Source organism: Ailuropoda melanoleuca, chromosome 2, assembly GCF_002007445.2.
Source record: "Ailuropoda melanoleuca isolate Jingjing chromosome 2, ASM200744v2, whole genome shotgun sequence".
NCBI classification, from domain to species: Eukaryota; Metazoa; Chordata; class Mammalia; order Carnivora; family Ursidae; genus Ailuropoda; species Ailuropoda melanoleuca.
The window spans coordinates 57,484,210-57,507,212 of NC_048219.1; the positions used below are offsets into that span (position 1 = coordinate 57,484,210).

The 23,003-nt window shown below is 36.9% G+C and overlaps 1 protein-coding gene across 1 annotated transcript in view; it reads right to left on the minus strand.

The window, feature by feature from the left end:
- Positions 1–23,003, minus strand: part of SELENOF (selenoprotein F) — a 55,590-nt gene that overhangs the window by 9,228 nt on the left and 23,359 nt on the right. The window contains exon 3 of the mRNA XM_002917665.4: positions 14,256–14,319. Coding sequence (XP_002917711.2) covers positions 14,256–14,319 — 64 coding nt within the window. The remainder of the gene's footprint in view (positions 1–14,255; positions 14,320–23,003) is intronic.

Below are 23,003 nucleotides of genomic sequence, written 5' to 3' on the forward strand. Positions count from 1 at the left end.
AGTCTATGCTGCTGCTTTAATAAGTACAGTTTTACCGGCACAAAGCCACACTTATTTAAACATTGTTTATGGCTGCTTCTACACTACAAAAGTAGAGTTCAATAGTTGTAGCATAGACCTTTGTTGCCTGTCAAGCTGGAAAATTTTATAATTAGGGAAACTTTTTTTTTTGAGACACACAAATATGCTTAACATTGTAAGACTCATGCTTAAGAAGGAATTGTCATCATTACTTTTCATGCTACTACGGACGATAAAACATTAGGCCCACAGGGCCACTCAAAGTGACTCCTGCCCTGGGGAGGGGAAGAGATAACCCCTCACCCCAGCATGACTGCACTTCATGAAGCTGAGCCTCTTAGCTGGTTGAACAGGGAGGAAGCCCTGCCCTTCTGTGTGGTTGCAGCTGTGGCAGAGAGGCTAACTGTGGACAACTAGGATGACTGCTGGCTCCACCTGCCAATGAGCCCACATCAGCCACAGGTGGGCCTCTCAAAAGCACGGGGAGCAAACCCTGCCCCAACAGGAGGCAGAGTGGGTGACTGCAATCAGCTAAGCTGAGGGCAATCACAGCTCAACCATAAAAGGAGGGCACTCGCAGTCCACAGAGGGGATAACCCTGGAGCACTTGGTTCTGGTGAAAAGAATGGATTGTGATTCGAGCACCACAAGACCACTTCACAAGGTAACTACTTTTTTTATTTTTAAAGATTTTATTTGTCAGAGCACGTGCACACAAACGGGGGGGGGGAGGCGGGGGGGAGAAGCAGGCTCCCCTGCTGAGTAGGCAGACTGATGCGGTGAAATCCCAGGACCCTAGGATCATGACCTGAGGCAAAGGCAGATGCTTAACCGACTGAGCCACCCAGGCAGCCCACAAGGAAACTACTTTCAAGACCAAAAGGTGTAGCTGACCTAACTAACACACACACACACACACACACACACACACACACACACACACACAATGAGGAGACAGAGGCATACGTCCCAAATGAAAGAACAGGACGAAAATCACAGTGAAAGAGCTAAATTAAACAGATAAGCAGTATGCCTGAAGAAACTTTAAAGTAATAATCATAAAGCTGCTCAGTGGGCTTGAGAAGAGTAGACAAACAGTGACAACTTCAACAGAGACAAAATATAAAAAAGAACCAGGAAGAGTTGAAGAATTCAATAACAAAAATGAAAACCACACCAGAAGGAATCAAGAGCACATGACAGAATGCAGAATGGATCAGCAATCGAGAAGACAAGGTAATGGAAAGTAACCAAGCCAAACATCAAAAAGAATAAAAAATGAGAACAGGTTATGGGAAATATGCAATATCATCCAGTGTAACACATTCACATTACAGGGATACCAGAAAGAAAAGAGAAAAACAAGGGGTCAGAAAACTCATTTAAAAAATTATTAAAATATAAAATATTAAAAAAATAGTTGAAAACTTCCCTAATCCGGGAAAGGAAATCCTAACAAAATAAATCAAAGGAGGTCCACACCAAGACACATAATAATTAAAATATCAAAGATTAAAGACAAAGAGAGAATCTTAAAAGCAAAGCAAGAGAAAAGTTACAATCAGGGAAACCCCATTTTTCACTAGAAATTTTGAGGCCAGAAGGGAGTGGCATGATAAATTCAAAGTGCTGAAAGGAACAAACCTTGAACCAAGAATACTCAGGGAGGTTATCATCAAGAACAGAAGGGGAAAAAAAGTTTCCCAGAAAAACAAAAGTTAAAGTCATTCATCACCCCTTAATTAGCCTTACCAGAAATGATAAAGGGAATTCTTAAGTAGAAAGAAAAGGCCGTAATGAGAAGAAAATTAGGAAAAGGAAAAATTCTCAAAGGTAAAAGCAAACATAGTAAAGGTGGTAGATTAAGCCAATGTGGAGATTAAAACACAATAGTAAAGTCAATTACATCTACAAAAATTAGTCAAGGAATACACAAAAAGAGGTAAAATATGAAATCACACATAAAATGTTAAGAGGCCATCAATTTTATACAGACTGCTATACACATAGAATGTTATATATGAACCCAGCGATAACCAAAAATAAATCTGTGACAGACACAAAAAACAAAAAGGGATCCAAGCACAATGTTAAAGAAAGCCATCAAGCCAAAAGAGAACAAAAGACAGAGAACTACAAAAAAAAAAAAAAACCCACAAAGCAATTAACAAAAATGACAATAAGGACACACCCATGAATACTTAATTTAAATGTAAATGGAATATGGGGGCACCTAGCTCAGTGGGTTAAGTGTCTGACTCCTGATTTCAGGATCCTGAGATAGCGCCCTGCTTAAGATTCTCTCTCCCTCTGACGCTCCCCGCCTGTGCGTGTGCCTGTTTCTCTCATTCTCTCTCTCAAAAAAAAGTAAATGAACTATATGCTCCAATCAAAAGACACAGAGTGACTGAACAGGTAAACAACAACAAAGAAGACCCATCTACTATATCTTGTTTACAAGAGATTTGCTTCAGACTTAAAGACACATACAGAGTGAAAAGTGAAGGTATGGATAAAGATATTCCATGCAAATGGAAGAGAGAGAGAAAAGTTCGTAGGAATACTTTTATCAAAGACTGTAGCAAGAGACAAGGGCATTACAGAATGATAAAGTGATGACTTTGACAAGAGGATTTAACAATTATAAATATCTCTGCACCCAAAATAGTATCACCTAAATACATAAAGCAGTAATAAAAGTCATAAAGTAAGAAATTAACAGTAATACAACAGCAGGTGACTTAAACACTCCACTTACATCAGTGGATAGATATTGTGGACAGAAAATCAACAAGGAAAAAGTCGCTCTGAACGACACATTAGACCAGAAAGAACAGATACACACAGAATATTCAATCCAAAAACTGAATACACATTCAAATGCACACGGTACATTCTCCAGGACAGATCCTATCTTAGATCACAAAGAAGTCCAAATAATTTTAAAAGTCTGAAATCATATCATGTATCTTTTCTGACCATAAAGGTATGAAACACAAAGTAAATTACAAGAAAAAACTCAAAAAAGCAAAAACACATGAAGGTTAAAAAAACACACTACTAAACACCAATGGGTCAACAACAACAAAAAAATTAAAGAGGAAATAAAAAAATACATGGAGAGAAATAAAAATGAAAACACACTGGTCCAAAATCTTTGGGACATAGCAAAAGCAGTTCTAAGAGGGAAATTTATTGAGATACAAGCCCACTCAAGAAATAAGAAAAACCTCAAAAAACCTAACTTTACACCTAAAGGAACTAGAAAAAGAACAAAGCCAGTGAAAGGAGGGGAATAATAAAAGATTAGAGCAGAAATAAATGAAATAGCAACTAAAAAAAAAAAATAGGAAAGTTCAATGAAACCAAGAGCCGGTTGTTTGAAAGATAAATAAAATTGATAAGCCTTTAGCTAGACTCATCAAGAAAAAGAGGACTTGGGGTGCCTGGGTGGCTCAGTTGGTTAAGTGTCTGCCTTCGGCTTAGGTCATGATCCTGCAGTCCTGAGACTGAGCCCTGCACTGGGATCCCTGTTCAGCGGGGAGCCTGTTTCTCCCTCTGCCTGCTGCTCCTCCTACTTGCTCTCTCTCTCACTGTTGAATAAATAAATAAAATCTTAAAAAAAAAAAAAAGAGGAGTCAAAATCAGAAATAAAAGAGAATAACTGACACTACAGAATAAAATGAATTGTAAGAAAATATTATGAAAAATGAGTAACTTCCCGCAACAATCTTCCAAAACAGAATCAGAAAGAAACAGAATATCTGAACTAACCAATCATGTGTAATGAGATTGAATCAATAATTTAAAACCACCCAAAGAACAAAATAAAGTCCAGAACCAGATGGATTCACGGGTGAATTCTATCAAACATGTAAGGAAGATGTAATACTTACCAAACTATTCCAAAAAATAGAAGAGAAAGGAAATCTTCCAAATACACTCTATGAGGCCAGCATACCCTCACATGAAACATGAAAACTACAGGCCCATATCCCTGATGAACACAGACACAAATATCCTCAACAAAATATTAACATGCAGCAAGACATTAAAAGGATCACTCACCATGATCAAGTGGGATTTGTTCCAAGGATGCCAAGAGTGGTTCAATATTCGCAAATCAATGTGATACACATAAATAAGACGAAAGATACAAACCATATGATCATCTCAACGGATGCAGAAAAGGCATCTGACAAAATTCTACCTCTGCTTATGATACAAACTCAAAATGAGGTGGGTTAGGAGGGAATATACCTTAACATAACAAAGGCCATATATGAAAATGCCACAGCTAACAACATGTTCAATGGTGAAACACTGAAAGCTTTTCCTCTAAGATCAGGCGCAAGACAAGGATGCCCACACTTCCAACTTCTACTCAACATAGTACTGGAAGTCCTAGCTGCAGCAGAGAAGAAAAAGAAAGGCAACCAAACTTGTAAAGAAGTAAAACTGTTACTATTTGCAGATGACAAGCTACATTCAGCAAAGTTTCAGGATACAAAATTAATAGACAGAAATTGGGTTTTATTTCTGTACACTAATAATGAAGTAGCAAAAAGAGAAATTAAGAGAACAGTCCCATTTAAACTGTACCAGAAAGAATAAAATACCTAGGAATAATTGAACCATGAAGTGAAACACCAATATTCTGAAAACTACAGAACACTGATGAAAGAAACTGAACATGACAAAAACAAATGGAAAGATATTCTGTGCTCATGAACTGGAGGAATTACTATTTTTTTTGTTTTTTAAAAATTTTATTTGAGAGAGAGAGAGAGAGAGAGAGAGAGAGAGAGAGAGAGAGAGAAAACGAGTGGTGGGGGGAGGGGCAGAGGGAGAAGCAGACTCTGCATGGCCAGGAGCCTGACGCCAGGCTGGATCCCCAAGACCTGAGCTGAAGGCAGATGCTTAACTGACTGAGTCACCCAGGCGCCCTGGAGGAATTACTATTGTTAAAAATGTCCATACTACCCAAAACAATCTATACATTCAATGAAATCCCTATCAAATACCAACGGCATTTTTTACAGAACTAGAATAGATAATCCTAAAATTTTTATGGAAATGTAAAACACCTTCAATAGCCAAAGTAATCTTAAGAAAAACAAAGCTAGAGGTAACACAATTCCAGATTTCAAGATAGACTACACCAAAGCGGCAGTAATCCAAACAGTATGGTCCTAACACAAAAACACACATAGATCATGGAATAGGACAGAGCCCAGAAATAAACCTATGCTTAAATGGTCAACTAATCTATAACAAAATATACAATGGGAAAAAGAGAGTAACTTCAATAAATGGTGTTGGGAAAACTGTACAGGTATGTGCAAAAGAATTTAACTGGACCAGTTTCTTACACTAGTCACAAAAATGAACTCAAAATGGATTAAGGACCTAATTGTGAGACCCCAAATTATTAAACTCTTAAAAGAAACCACTGGCTATAATCTTTTAGATACTGGCCTTAGCAACACATTTATGGAAATGTCTCCTCAGGTAAAGGAAACAAAAATAAACTGTTGGGACTACACCAAAAACAAAAAGCCTCTGCACAGCACAGAAAACCATCAACAAAACAAAAAGGCAAACTGCTGAACAGAAGATATGCAAATGACAAATGTGAGAATATACAACCCAACACCAAAAACCAAACAATCTGGGCAGAGGACCTAAACAGACATTTTTCCAAAGAAGACATACGTGTGGCAAACAGACACATGAAAAGATGCTATCATGGGTCACCAGGTTAATGCAAATCAAATCCACAATGAGATTACTTCACACCAATCAGAATGGCTAATATGAAAAAGACAAAAAATATTAAGTGTTGGCTATGATGTGAAGAAAAGGGAACCCTTACGCTGCTGATGGGAAGACAGTATGGAGGTTCCTCAAAAAAATTTAATAGAAAAACCTTATGATCCATTTATTCCACTACCAGGTTATTCAAAGAAATGAAAACACTAACTTGAAAAGATCCACGAACCCCCTATGTTTACTGCAGCATTACTTACAAAAGCCTCCATGTGGAACCACGCAAGTGTCCATCGATAGATGAACGGATAATGTGTATGTGGTATAGGAAGGTTCTGGTCCAAGATGGCAATTCAGGAAGACCCTGAACTCACCTTCCCCACGGACACATCAAACCTACACCTATTTATAGAGCAAGTTCTCCTGAAGAACTGAGGGCTGACTGAACAGCTTCTGTATAATAAAAGAGAGCACACAGAGAACGACCGGAGAGAGACGGTGGGAAGTCCAGTGGGGAGGGATAGTACTGAAGGTGAGCAGATTTCGTCAGTCCTGTGGCACAGCCTGCTGCACTGGCCCCTAGCCCACTGTAGCCCCAGATGCCCTGCGGCACAGGAAAAAAACTGAGGTTTAAAAGAGCAATGAGAACAGAAAGGAACTAGCCCCAGAACCTTGCCAAATAGTGAGGAAGCTGCTGGAACTTGCTCGGGGTCAAAAGAGCAGGTGAGTACCATAGTTTACATCCCCTCTCTACTGTGACAGTGCCGTCAAGACCAGGGCCCCCAGCCCACACCAGCCCCAGACACCCTGGGGCATGGTGGGTGGGGACTAAGGTGTTTAAAAGTGCAACTAGAATTTAAAGATCCAGTACTAGAACTCTGCCAACTCTGGTCCTCTCTCCAGGTTGGAGGGGCTGGTGAATGGCATGGTTTATGTTCTCCCTCTACCTTAATAACTTGGGATGGGAGGAGGGTCCAGATACCCTAACCAGCCTGTTGCTTCAGGGAGTCCTGGGTCCCCCTAGCCCACAACAACCCAAACCACCCCACCAAGCAGCTCCAGCACAGCGCACACCAGGACACCCTAGGTCAGTGCTCACTATAGATCCAGCGGTTGTGCCAATGTGACACAAACACAAAGCACTCCCGAACACTCTAGCCCCACACCTCTTTGGTTACTAAGAGCTTCCTAGGACACCCCTGGCACAGAGAGTACCGGGAACCCCCAGCCCACGCTGGCCCAGTTCTAGTCCCTTGCCAGGACACTCCCTGCACTGAGCATTCTGGCATACCCTGACCTCACCTACTTCAGCTTCAGCTGTCCCACCAGGGTGGCTCTCTGCCTGGAGAGCCCTGCCACAGCCACAACCCATATCCATTGCAGCTTTCACTGTCCTCTCAGGGCACACTGGGCACAGAGAGCTCCAGGACCACCTTGCCTCATGCCCACTTCGGCTACAGATGTTCTACCAAAATGCCCCCTACAGAGAGTACCCTAGGATGCCCAGGCCCATGCCCCACCTTGAATCAAGCGACCCTGCCAGGGTGTCCTCCAGATGGACAGCCCAGGACACCCTAGCATGCACAAAACCATTCTTCCAAGTTTGTAAGTAGCTGTTCTGCCTAATTCATAGAAACAAGCACAGAAAGTAAAGTAGACTGGACAGACAGAAGAATATGCTACCAAAGAAAGAGTAAGACAGAACTGCAGGAAAAGAACTAAATGAAAATAGATAAGCAATGGTCTGATAAAGAATTTAAAAGTAATGATTATAAAGATGCTCAATGGACTGGAGAGAAGAGTGGAATAACTAAGCGAGAACTTCAACAAAGAGAAAATACAAAAAAAGAATCAATCAGAGTTGAAGAAAACAATAACAGAAATGAAAAATACACCAGGGGAATCAATAGTAGGTTAGCGGATGCAGAACAATGGATCACTGATCTTGAAGACAGCCTATGGAATGCAACCAAGCTGAACAGCAAAATGAAAAAAAAGCATTTTTACAAGTGAGTAGAGGGGTGCCGGGCGGGCTCAGTCTGGAGCGTGTGACTTGATTTTGGGGTCATGAGTTCAAACCCCATGCTGGGTGTAGAGATTACTTAAATAAATAAAACTTGAAAAAAGAAAAAAAAAAGGATGAGTAGAGGGGCTCAGTTGCTGGAGCATGCAACTCTTGATGTCTGGATCAGGAGTTCAAGCCCCATGTTGGACATGGAGCCTACTTAATTAAAAAAAAATGAGTAGAGATTAAGGAATCTCTTTGACAATATCAACTGAGCAAGCATTTGCATTTAGGGGTCTCAGGCGGAGAGAAAAAGGGGCAGAAAACTTATCTGAAGAAACAAGAGCTGAAAACTTCCCTAACCTGGGGAAGGAAACAGACACACAGGTTTAGAAAGCAGAGTTCAAAACAAGATGAACCTAAGGAGAGCCACACCACTACATAAAATAATTAAAATGTCAAAGGTTTAAGATACGGGAAACATTTTAAAGCAGCAAGAAGAGAAGCAAAAAGTTATATACAAGGGAAACTCCACAAAGCTACTGGCTGAATTTTCAGCAAAAATGTTGCAGGCCCGAAAGCAGTGGCATGATATATTCAAAGTCCTGAAAAGGAAAATGAACCCCCCTGCAACCCCACAACCTACCACCAAGAGTACTCTACAGGTGAGATTATCATTCAGTATTGAAGCAGAGACAAAGAGCTTCCCAGATAAAATTAAAGGACTTCATCACCACTACACCAGCCTTATAAGACATGCTTCTAAACAACCAATGGGTCAACAAAGAAATCAAAGAGGAAATAAAAATACATGAAGATGAATGAAAATGGAAACGCCAGTGGTTCAAAATCTATGGGTTGCAGCAAAAGCAATTCTAAGAGGGAAATTTATAGTAATACAGGCTGACCTGTAAATAAGACAAGAAAAATCTAACAATCTTCCACTTAAACTGAATAAGAATAACAAACAAAACCCATGGTTAGTAGAAGAAAAAAAAAAAGTATTAGAGCAGGAATAAATAGAGACTAAAAATACAGCACAAAAGATCCAACCACGAGTTGGATCTCTGAAAAGATAATCAAAATTGAGAAAGCTTAGCCATACTCATCAAGAAAAAGAGAGGACTTCAAATCAAAATTGAGAGAAGTAACAACCAACACCACAGAAAAACAAAAGATTTTAAGAGAAGACTATGAAAAATTATATGCCAACAAAAGAACAACCTAGAAGAAATGGATAATATCCTAGAAACATATATCTTTCAAAACTGAATCAGGAAAAAAACCAGAAAACCTGAATAGATGAATTAACTCTTAAAGGAATTGAACTGGTCATCAAAAAACTTCCAACAAACAAGATTCAAGGAGCAGATGGCTTCACAGGTGAATTCTAAGAAACATTTCAAGATTTCATAACTATTCTAAAACTATTCCAAAAAAATACAGGAAGATGAAAACCTTCCAAATACATTCCACTAGGCCAGTATACCCTGATACTGCAAAAAAGTAAATTATAGGCCAATATCTCTTATTAACATAGATGCAAAAATCCTCAACAAATTATTCAGTCAATCAACAATACATTAAAGGGATCATTCACCACAGTCAAGTGCGGTTTATTTTAGAGATGTAAGGAAGGTTCAATATTCACATATCAGTCACTTTGATACACTACATTACTGAGAGGATAAAAACCAAATGATCATCTCAATGGATACAGAAAAAGCCTTTGACAAAATACAACATTATTCATGATAAAAACTCTCAACAAAGTGGGTTTAGAGGGAACACACCTCAGCATAATAAAGGCCATATAAAAAAAAAAAAAACCCAAACCAACATCATACACAATGGTGAAACACTGAGAGCTTTTCCTCTAAGATCCAAAACAAGACAAGGATGTCCACTGCTGTCTTGCCACTTTTATTCCACATACTACTGGAGGTCCTAGCAATCAGACAAGAACAAGAGATAAAAGACATAGAAATTGTTAAGAAGTAAAACTGCCACTATTTGCAGATGAGATATTATATATAGAAAAACCTAAAGACTCCACCAAAAAACTATTAGAATTGATAAGTGATGTCAGTAAAATTTCAGGATATACAATTAATATACAGAAACTGGTAATAGTTTTAAACATTAACAATGAAGTAGCAGAAAGAGAAATAAAGAAAACAATCCCATTTACCACTGCACCAAAAAGAATGAAATACTTAGGAATAAACTTAACCAAGGACACGAAAGACCTGTACTCTGGAAAGTATAAAACATTCGTAATAGAAATTGAAGATGACATTTAAAAAAATGGAAAGACATACCATGCTAATGGACTGGGAGAACTGGTATTGTAAAATGTCCATACTACCCAAAGCAATCTACAGAGTTGACAAAATCCCTATCAAAACACCAACAGCATTTTCGCTGAACTAGAACAAATCATCCTAAAATTTGTATGGAACCAAAGAAGACCCTGAACAGCCAAAGCAATCTTGAGAACAAAGCTGGCTGTATCAAAATCCTAGATTTCAAAATATAAGCTATACTAAAAAGAGTATGGTGCTGGCATAAAAACAAACACATAGATGAATAGACCAGAAGAGAAAGTTAAGAAAAAAACCCATGCTTATATGGTCAATTAATCTATAACAAAGGAGGCAAAATACACAATGAAGACAGTCTCTTCAACAAATAGTACTGGGAAAACTAGGCAGCCACACGTAGAAGAATAAAACTAGGCCACTTTCTTACACCACATAGAAAAATAAACTCAAAATGATTCAAAACCTAAATGGGATACCTGAAACCATCAAAGTCCTAGAAGAACACACAGGAAGCAATCTGTTTGACATCAGTCTTAGCAACATTTTTCTAGGTGTCTTCTCAGGCAAGGGAAACAAAAGCAAAAATAAACTATTGGGACTATACCAAAACAAAAAGCTTATGTACAGCAAAGGAAACCATCAACAAAATGAGAAGGCAACCTACTGAATGGGAGAAGATATTTGCAAATGATATATCTGATAAGGAGTTAAAATCTAAAATATATAAAGAACTTATATAGAACTCAATACCAAATAAACAATCCAGTTATAAACTGGGTAGAGGGCCTAAAAAGACATTTTTATAAAATAACAAACAGATGGCAAATAGACACATGAAATGATGATGAACATCACTAATCATTAGGGAAACGGAAATCAAAATCACAATGATGAATCACCTTATCCTATCAGGATGGTTAGAATCAAAAGGAAATAAAAAGTGATGGTGAGGATGTAGATAAAAAGAAACTCTCATGCACTGCTGGTGAGAATGTAAATTGGTGCAGCCATTGTGAAAACAGCATGGAGGTTCCTCCAAAAATTAAAAACAGAAATACCATTCTTCCAATAATTTCACTATTGGGTATTTACCCAAAGAAAACAAAAACACTAATATATGTTTACTGCAGTATTATTTGCAGCAGCCATGATAGGGAAGCAACCCAAGCGTCCACTGATAAATGAATGGATAAAGAAGATGTGTATACACACACACACACACACACACACACACACACACACACACACTGAAATATTACTCAGCCATAAAATGGATGAGACACTGCCATCTGCACAACATGAATGGACCTGAGGGTATTATGGTAAGTAAAATAAGTCAGAGAAAACAATCATATGATTTCACTTATAAGGGGAATCTAAAAAACAAAACAAATTAATAAATCCATGCAGAAACAGACAATAAATATAGAGAACTGATGGTTGCTAGAAGAGGTATGGTGGGGGGATGGGCAAAATGGATGAATGGAAATGGAAGATATGGGTTTCCAGTTACGGAAAGAGTAAGTCATGGGGAAGGTTAATCAATGGTATTGTAATAACACTGTAATGACAACTCACCCACGGTGAGTATAGCATAAGATACAGACTTGTCAAATTACTATGTTGTACACCTGAAACTAATGTAAAATTCTGTGTCAGCTATATTTTAATTAAAAAAAAAAGTGTGGGATACACAATGGAATATTATTCAGCTGTAGAAAAGAATGAGATCTTTCCATCTGTGACAACATGGATGGATCTAGAGGGATTAAGCTAAGTGAGATAAGCTAGACAGAGACAAATACCATATCATTTCACATATATGCGGAATCTAAAAAAATAAGTGAAATGACTGAAAAACAAACAGATTCTTAAATACACAGAACCGGTGGTTGTCACAGAGGAAGTGGATGGAGGGGCTGGGTGATTGAGGGGATTAAGAGATACCAGCTTCCACTTATAAAATAAATATTAAGTCGTAGAGACATTGTACGGCATCACATGATGACTACACACTTAATGTGGTTAGCACTGTTAACATATAAAATTATCAAATCAGCATACTGTACACGGGAAACACTGTATGTCAATTACACTTCAATAACTAAAAATATTAAGGATTACAAGAAAGTATTCATACTTACACAACCAAAACATGGAAATTAGAAGAATCTTAGGAGCTGGACCTGGAACTGGCTTTGGAATATAATCTGGGACTTTTTTCCCCCCACAAACACTGAGTGGTTTAAGTTCAATAAAATGTTTCAAAATTTGGTTCTCTCTTCTGGAATTATTTAACATTAATTTCCTTTTCTGTTTTATGACATGGGTATTTTAAATTAAGTGAATTAAAAAAATTACAATTATTTTAAGATAATGTATAATGAAAGTTATGATAATCCCAGAGGCTACTGGATGTTGATGACAAAGACCGTAATGCAATGATGACATGAAAATTAGCTTGGTATTTGTAATCACTATAAAAATTGACAATTGTCCTTCATGCCCTATTCCAGAATATCTTTAAGACAGTGAGTCTGAAAGGAGGAATATAATAATGGTTATATTAAGATATACCAGCTTCTCATGGACTCAGAAAACATTGGCATTATATATAATTATATTGAATATGGTTACACATTACAGAAATAATCACTTGCATTTAAAAAAAAAACCTGTGTATTAAATATTTATACACAAAATTAAAATCCATTGTTTTCAAAAAGAAAAGACAGTATGACTACATGTACTCAGAGTATGATAATTTAACTATAAGAAATATACAGAATTAAGTTCCACTACAAGGACTGATAAACTCCACTTAAATTTTTAAAGACTGAACTTCCAACTATAGAAATTATTACCAAAGACATAATAAAATCTGATATCACAAATAAGGCTAATTGTGGTATCAAAGCTACTCCTAACCTCATGAAAATCTAAATCACAAAAGATTATTTATAAAACAAGTCAGTAAATATGAGTAATATAAGTAAAAAGCAATTTCTAGGAATAAGGGTGATCAAACTATCATTTAGAGAAGTGATATAAAAACCAAAACCAACTGTGGTACAATTCTGAGTGTGAAGGCAAAAAAATCAGCATAAGGATTTTTTCCCTAACAGAAGTAGATATATTCTGTGCTATATTAGAATGTGTTTATTCTGACAAAGAATGTATTTAATTAGATGTGTATCTGCTTTGGGCCTCATATAAACTGTCCCCAAGCCAAACTATTATTCTATTACATTTCTGTGCCAAAAAGAACAATATGTTATTACAAATAATTCTAGTCCAGCAATAAAGGGCATGAGTGAATACAGGTAATTTAAAAGATAATTAAGTCCAAAAAATTCTCTTGCCATTAAGTAAACAAGGTGAGAAGCCATGAGACAGTCAGCAGAAATAAAAACAAGGTATATAAAACAAGCACTTACGTATTTCAGTTACAAAAAACAAAACAAAATAAAAAAACCACTTCTTTACCTTTATACAGTTTCAGTTTTATAAAACTGATTTTCAAATGACATGCCAGGACAGAATAGAAAAGTGTTAGTTCAAGTCTTTCTGGACATACAAAGCTCCATTCCTATTTGATGTCAACCAAAAGAATACATTTTCACAATTATCCTTTCATGTATTTATCCTTAAAATTTCCTGTGAGGACGTACATGGATGACTGCCTCTCCTCCACACCTCAAGTTCTATGGTAATTAATTCTCTTAACGATCTGTCACTTGCATAGGTCTATGCTCACTTACTCCAACTGCTACTTATAAGCATTTTATATAAATCAATTTACATTTAAGATATATTAGAAAGGTATGTTATTTAAAGGGATTACATTTGTATCTGGTAAAACAAAGGCTCTTGTAAAATTTATACTTAAGGAAAGGCTCTCCTAAGAAAATAACTACTTCATCATGTTCTGTATCATATATTATGCTTAAAGTAACCTTGTATTCAACAATTACTATAAAACTCTACCTCCATGAAAACAAAATATGGAAAAAAATACACTGTTGAGAAAGTATAATCCTAAAAATTCTTATTCTTGGGAATATTTAATGAAAGTATTCTTGTAAAATGTTGATTTTAAATTAAAGTGAAAATTTACTAGAGATAATTTTACATACCTTGGACTTGAGGGAACCTCCCTAATTTTCATCCACAAACTTCCAGAATAGCACCTGCATAAAGCTGTAAAAAGAAAAGAATTTTAAAAAACTGGTACAGTTTTTAAGATTTTATTTATTTTGGAAAGAGAGAGAGAAAGAGAGACAGCACGAGTGGGGGTCGGAGGGCAGAGGGGGAGGGTGAGAATCTTTCAAGCAGACTCTGCACTGGGAGCCTCATGTGGGGCTCAATCTCACGACTCCATGATCATGACCTGAGCTGAAATCACAAGTTGGAAGCTTAACCAACTGAGCCACTCAGGCGCCCCCTAATTTTTAGAATGTAGCTATTTCAGTTAAAATAAATATTACAGTTAAACAGATAAAGAGAATCAAATGTTCAGAGCTGCGAGAACTATGTAGTTCTGACAGTTCTATGGAGTCTGACAGAAGAGGAAATAGAGGCCCATGGACATTAACTGTTTGAGGAATTTAAGCCCAACTTGGAAAAAGATTGAAGGAGATGTGGAGAATTGACAATGAATTTGAATAGGGAAGATGTCGTCGTAAGTTCTTCACAAAATTCTAAAGATTTCCTATAGTTTTTTAGAATGCTAAATTGAACACAGGTTTGTATTCATCTATCCAACATAGATAATTAAGGAGAATTCTTTTCGGTTGGTTAAAATTAAGCAATCAATGTTTTAAATTAAACAAAACAAAACCTCAACACCTTTAAAATTTAATTATAGTATATACTATGTAAAGATATTATTAGAAAACCAGTAAAATATCATTAGAAAGAATTTTTGTTAAAGATTTATTTGAGAGAGAGAGAGAGAGAGCGCGCGCACACATCTGTGGGGGGGGGGGCGGCGGCAGAGGGAGCCTGAGGTGGGTAGGGCTCTCTCTCACGAACCATGAAATCATGACATCACAACCTGAGCCAAGACCAAGAATGGACACTTAACTGACTGAGGCACCCAGGAATCCCTCATTAGAAACAACTTAAATGCAAGTATTTTCCATTAATGAAATTCACTTGAAATGAATTAAATGGTAAATACTGCTTTTCTAGCTATACAGAACCTGCATAATTTCTTTATAGTAAAAGCTTGTTATAAAAAAACTCTAATGCAAAAATTTTATTGCAATGAATTCAGCGGAAATGGATTCGATGGATTCCCTTTTTTTCAGCTGTAGAGCCTGCCCATTCTTTTTGTAGGGACATGGGGATGCTAGGGCTCTAAGAGAAGGCAGGCAATTATAAAAACATACCATAGCCATTTTACTTCTCGTTAGCTTTTACACTTTATTGTAGGTCTAAGAACTAAAGATGGATTTTACTTTTTAAGTTCTAAAATAGCATAAATATCTCATGCACTATGATTATTTTAAATACTTAGGGAAATATAAAAAAGTACAGAGTAGAAATCAGAAATTTACTTTAATTCCATCTATACCCAAGAGATAATTTTTTTTTAACATTGAAGATTCTGAACTAGATCAATAGTTCTTAAATTTTTGAGGGTCACAGATACTTTTGAGAATCTGATGAACTTTTGCTTTGAGGCTATTCATGGACTCTCTGAAACCACTGATGGATTTCAGATTAAGAACTCTTGACGATCTCCAAAGATTCTCTGCAGCATTAATAATGTGATACCAGGCTGATCTAATTTTATGCAGTAAGCTGCTTTTGAATAAGATTTAGTTAATCTCGTTAGACAAGCCCCCAGAATATCTTTAAAAATATCAGACCATATTACCAATAAGGTCATGAAAAGATGTTCAACATCACTAATCATTAGGGAAATGCAAATCAAAACCACAACGAGCTACCATTTCACACTACATAGGATGCCTATTATTAAAAACAACAATAACACAGAAAACCAGTGGTGGTGAGGATGTGGAAAAATTAGAATCCTTGGCCACTGCTGTTGGTAATGTAAAGTGGTACAGCCACTATGGAAAATAAAAAGGTGGTTCCTTAAAAAATTAAGAATAGAATTATATGATTCAGGGGCGCCTCGGTGGCACAGCGGTTAAGCGTCTGCCTTCGGGTCAGGGCGTGATCCCGGTGTTCTGGGATGGAGCCCCACATCAGGCTCCTCTGCTATGAGCCTGCTTCTTCCTCTCCCACTCCGCCTGCTTGTGTTCCTCTCTCACTGGCTGTCTCTATCTCTGTCGAATAAATAAATAAAATCTTAAAAAAAAATTATATGATTTAGCAATTCCACTTCTAGGCAGAAGTTAGAAGAAACCCAAATGACTACTGACAAATGAATGGATAAACAAAATGTGGTATTATACATATAATGAAATATTGTCTTAAAAAAGAGAAAATTAAGACACATGCTATAACATGGATGAGTCTTGCAGATAGTAAGCTAAGTTAAATAAAGCAATTACAAAAGGAGAAACACTGTATGATTCCACTTTTATGAGGAACTTAGAGCAGTCAAGCTGAGAGACAGAAAGTAGAAGGGTGATTGCCAGGGGATGGTGTAGGGAAGACTAGGAGCTACTGTATATTGAGAATGGAGTTCCAGTATCGGAAGATGAGAGAGTTCTAGAGATACATGTACACTTAAAGACAGCTAAAGTGGTGAAGTTTATTTTATATCTATATATATCTCACCAGAATTAATAAAGTTAAAAAAGTCATAAGGCCATATTAAAATTTGGTTGTTAGATTTAGCTTTTATTTTTAAGTTTGTGATTCCTTGGAAACTCTAGTGGAGATTCCATTACCTTACATAATAGCATTTCTCTACACCGCTGTTTCCCAACATTCTCCATATCATGACACATGGAAAATGATTAACAACTCATGGAGCACTGGGGTAAGAGGAGGCTGCTTATAACTGGAGATAACTAGCCCGGTGGGCCCTGTGCACCCCAGTCCCCATTTGGCTGTCACCAAGGACTGAAGGATTCCGTATCCCAGCAGACTTGTAAGGCATTCATGGAAAGCACTTCTCTGTACCACAAAACAACTGGTTTAAAATACCAGAAACACGTTCTTGAATGAACAGGCAGTCAGATGTGACTTTGTCCAGGAAAACTTTTGTTGATCTCCTATCCTGCAGGCACTTTCTGCAGTTTTTTTTTTTTTTAAAGATTTTATTTGACAGAGAGAAAGCCCGTGCGTGCGCCCTCAAGCTGGGGGAGTGGCAGAGGGAGAGGGCTTTCCGCTAAGCAGGGAGCCCGATGTGGGGCTCAATCCCAGGACCCCAGGATCATTACCTTAGCCGAAGGCAGACGCTTAACTGACTGAGCCACCCAGGCACCACAGAATTCTGTTCTTATAATGTACTATCAATATTCTATAACTTAACTGTGGAAAGTAAATGTCTTATTTATCATAACTACCCCCAGAACTAGACACAAAGCTTCTCAATGTATATGTGTTGAAGGGAGAGAATTATTCATTTAACAGAATTAAATACCTTTATTTTCATTACATAACTAAAAATAGTTAGGGTTCCTTTGACATACTTGTAGAGTACATTGTGCCTAGTTTCAATTTAGGGTAAACAAAAAGAAAATTTATCTCAGAGTTGCCTAACATTATTAATATCAAATTCTAAAAGCATGAAATTAAAAAAATTATATCTGATAGAGAGAGAGAGAGAGCAAGAGCATGTGTGCACACACAAGCAGGGGAGCAGCAGGCAGAGGGAGAGGGAGAAGCAGGCTCCCCGCCAAGCAAGAAGCCCGATGCGGGACTGGATCCCAGGACCCTGGGATCATGACCTGAGCTGAAGGCAGATGCTCAACAGACTGAGCCACCCAGCTTCCCCCAAAAGCAATGATTTGTCATGCTCGTTGGCATTTTACTTATGAATTTGTGGTATTCATAGAATAAGACTGGTTTTTCATGATGAATAAGTAATTTAAATCAACTACAAATAATGATAAAATTTTCAGTGACATAATCATCAACATCTTTGGCATCACACAAATTCACATAAGAAAATGTGTGCTACTTATAAGAGGAATTGTCTAGGGCATAAAGTATGAAAGGATTTAAAAACGTTAAACCTGTAATTCCTTTACTTTCCCCCCTTAGCATCTGGACTTTTTAAAGTAACATCACTGGCATAGAAAAAATGCTGACCTTCAACATTTGTGGAAAACTACCCAATGAAGGGGAAATCAAAAAGTTATGTAACTTTCATACAGCAAACTTATTTTTTAAATACAAGTTGGTAGGCCTCTTTTTTGTATGCCTCAAGAAGCTCATTTGTATAGACAATCTCTCTCTAGACACTAGTAGGTCCTTATTCCATTATACGATACTAACCCAAATAATTAAATGGAAACACATGGACACCTTTAGAAAAATATAAAAATGATATGCAAAACTGCATTTTTTCCCTTGGGAGTCCACACCTATTTCCATACAAGTTATGATTAACAGGTTTTCCTAAACTTTCTAAACCATCCTCCTGATGGAAAGCAAAAATATCAAACTATTTCAGCTTCGTAACTGATTTACCTTATTAGTAACATGACTTTTCAATCCCCTAATTTCCACCTCATTTAAAAATAAGTGGGTTTTTTTTTTAAGATTTTATTTATTTATTTGACAGAGATAGAGACAGCCAGCGAGAGAGGGAACACAAGCAGGGGGAGTGGGAGAGGAAGAAGCAGGCTCATAGCAGAGGAGCCTGATGTGGGGCTCGATCCCATAACGCCGGGATCACACCCTGAGCCGAAGGCAGAGGCTTAACCGCTGTGCCACCCAGGCGCCCCTAAAAATAAGTAGTTTTTAAAACAAAAGTATAACATAGTGTTGTATTAGTTTCAGGTGTTCAATTCTACACATTAGTGCTCATCAAGATAAGTGTACTGTTAATCCCCTTTATCTATTTCAGCCAACCCCCTACCCACCTCCATCCTCTGACAACCACCAGTTTGTTCTTTGTATTTGGGTCTGTTTTTTTTTTTTCTTTGTTCATTCATTTTCTTTCTTAAATTCCACATGAGTGAAATAATATGGTATTTGTGTTTCTCTAACTTATTTCACTTAGTATTATATCCTCTAGATCCATCCATGTTGTAGTGAGTGGCCAGATTTCATTTTTTATGGTTGAGTAATATTGCACTGTGTGTGCATGTGCAAGTACGTGTGTGTATACATACACCACATCTTTATCCATTCACCTATCGACGGACAGTTGGCTTGCTTCCATAGCTGGGCTATTGTAGATAATGCTGCAATAAACACAGGGGTGCATATATCTCTTTGAGTTAGTGTTTTCATTTTTCTTTGGGTAAATACCCAGTAGTGGAATTACTGGATCATAAACTTCATATTGTTTTCCCCAGTGGCTACACCAATTTGCATTCCTACAAACAGTGCATGAGGGTTCCTTTTTCTCCATATATTTGTCAACACTTGTTATTTCCAACAAGAGGGTATAAAAATTGTAAATATCTATGCACCCAACATAGGAGCACCTAAGTCCATAAAGCAATTATTAACATAAAGGAAGAAATTTACAGTAATACAATAGTAAAGGACACTCCACTTACATCAATGTACAGATCATCCAGACAGAAAATCAATGAGGAATCAGTGGCTACAAATGATACATTAGACCACATGGGCCTAACAGATGTATTCAGAACATTCCACCCAAACAGAGAAATATGTTTTTTAAATTACAGATTTTTATTTGAGTGAAAGCATGAGCAAAGGGGAGGGGCAGAGGGAGAAGGAGAGAATTCCAGGCAGATTCCGTGCTAAGTGCTGAACCCTATGTGGGGCTGATTACTATGACCTCAAGATCACCACCTAAGCCAAAATCAAGAGTCAGATGCTTAACCAACTGAGACATCCAGGAGCCCCTACACATTCTTTTCAAGTGCACATGGAGCATTCTCCAGAAAAGATCACATTAGGCCACAAACAAGTCCAAATGAATTCGAAAAGACTGAAATTGTATCATGCATCTTTTCTGACCACAACGGTATGAAAATCACTCAAGAAAAAATCTGGAAAGAACACAAATACTTGGAGGCAAATAACATGCTACTAAAAACTAACGGGTCCACTGAGAATCAAAGAAGATATCGAAAGATACATGGAGACAAGTGAAAATGAAAACACAATGATTCAAAATTTTTGGGATAAGGCAAAAATTGTTATAAGAGGGAGGACTACAGCAATATAGGCCTACCTCAAGAAACAAGAAAAATCTCAACCTAATCTTAAACCTAAAGGAGACAGGAAAGGAAGAAACAAAGCCCAAAGACAGTAGGAGGGAGGAAATAATACAGATTAGAGCAAAAATAAATACATGGAGACTAAAAACCCAATAGGACAGATCACTGAAACCAGGAGCTGGTTCTTTGAAAACATGAACAAAATTGATAAAACTTTAGCCAGACTCATTTAAAAAAAAAAAGAAAAAAAGAGAGAACTCAAAATCAGAAATGAAGGAGAAGTTAACACCATAGACATACAAAGGATTATAGGAGATTATTATGAAATATTATATGCCAACAAATTGGACAATCAAGAAATGGCTAAGTTTCTAGAAACATACAACCTTTCAAAACTGATCAATAAGAAATGGAGAATCTGAACAGACCAATTACTAGTAATGAAATTGTATCAGTATTTAAAAAAACTCCCAACAAACAAGTCCAGGACCAGATGGCTTTACAGATGTATTCTACCAAACATTTAAAGAATTAATACCTATTCCTCTCAAACTATTCCAAAAAATAGAAGAGGAAGGAAACCTTCCAAATTTGTTCAACGAGACTAGCATTACCCTGATACCAAAAACCAGATAAAGACAAAAAAGGAAAACTACAGGCCAATATCTCTGATGACCATGGATGCAAAAATCCTCAAGATATTAGCAAACTGAATCCAACAGTACATTAAAAAAATTATTCACCATTATCAAGAGGGATGTATTCCAGGAATGCAAAGGTGATTTGATATTCACAAATCAATGTGATCCACCACATTCACAAAATGAAGGATAAAAACCATATTATTTTCTCAATATGCAAAAAAAGCATTTGACAAAGTACAACATCCATTTGTGATAAAAACTCTAACAAGCAGGTTCAGAGGAAACATACCTTAGGCCATGTATAATAATTTTTTCTCCTCTCATACAAACCTGACCAACCTCTTGCTTTAAAATTTTAGCGCTAATAATGAGGTTTTTATATATAGCCAACAGCCAAAAATCTTAATTTTGTGGTGTTAACTTTGCTGTAATTAAAGTAAAATCATGTGGCTACAAAATGGTTCAGATTAACAGGTAAGACAAAACAAAACAGGTCTATGCAATTTCTTACCAGATACTAGATTACAAAATAGGTTAATTTAGAACACTGAACAAAGGTGACACTTCTGAGTTATATAAATTTTCTGAATTAAAAAAAAGGCATTGCATTTAACTTTTACTGCTTTCATAACACCACCACAAATCTGTAAACTTGCTCCATGTCAGACCAATTAAATTAGGATACTTGGGGATAAGGTCCAGTATCAGTACTTTAGTTACTATTACTACTTTTAAAGGTACCCAAGTGATTGTAATGAACAGGCAGGGATGAGAATCACTGCCTTGGACTATACTCAAGTATTAATAAGGCAAAAATTGCAAAACGAACAAACAGTAGATAGGCTTTTTGCTCAAGACACTAACCAATTCTAAAAGATAAACCAAGTAAGCATTGACCAGAGGGAGACAAATGCTGTAATATTGTTTACTTCCCTTATGAAATACAGCCACACACTCGTATTTTTGAAATCCTTTTATTTAAAGGCAAAACTTGAGCATTAATAAACCGTACTATCAGAAAAAATTGAAAAAACTTTGAATATTAAGTAGCAATATGAGGAAAATGCTCTAATGTTAGGTGAACAAAAGGAAAAATTTTAACTGCTGAAGAGAATTCAGATACGGGGAGTAACTATTTTCTAGGTCTACTGAAGGCTTGCCCTTAAATGCAGGGATTTAAAAAATAAGGAAGTATGGCTAGAACATGACAAAAGCAGAGTATTACAATATTTAGAGCTCTTAAACAAAAACAATTATGATACACTCAAATATATAAGTGAGCCATTCTTCCAACCATTAATTGCATTCAGTATAATTTCTTAAAACCAATTTTATTCCCTTTTTATAGTGAAAAAATAAATCATGCGGAAGCTAGTTTTAGCAAAATTTGGCCAGTTAATTCTTAGGGAAAATGTTTTCAACCAAAACCATATGTTTGGTAATCTGCTGATGTCTTAAAATTTTAATTCATTATTCACCATCAAATCATTCCCATATTTTTTGGGGCAGCTGGGTGGCTCAGTTGGTTAACCGTCTGCCTTCAGCTCAGGTCATGATCCTAGGGTTCTGGGATCTAGTCCTACGTCAGGCTCCCTGATCAGGGGGCAACCTGGTTCTCCCTCTCTAGCTCCCCCCGACTTGCGTTCCTTCTCTCGCTGTCTCTGTCAAATAAATAAATAAAATCTTTAAAAAAAAAACATTCCCATATTTTAAAATATTTTTCAAAATGTACAGAGTGCTAGAAGCAGCAAGCTACAACTACACATGGACAATTAGTGCACTAAATTTTTTGAAGTCTAGTAGTAAAGATTCTGTCAAGATTTCATTTCAAGTCACTGAAGTAGCAGATGTATAAGACAGTTGGTTTATCTGTTGACACTTGCATACACTTTGACTAATGGCATTCTTGCAAAGGAACAATGGATGAAATATGGAGGATTAGGGA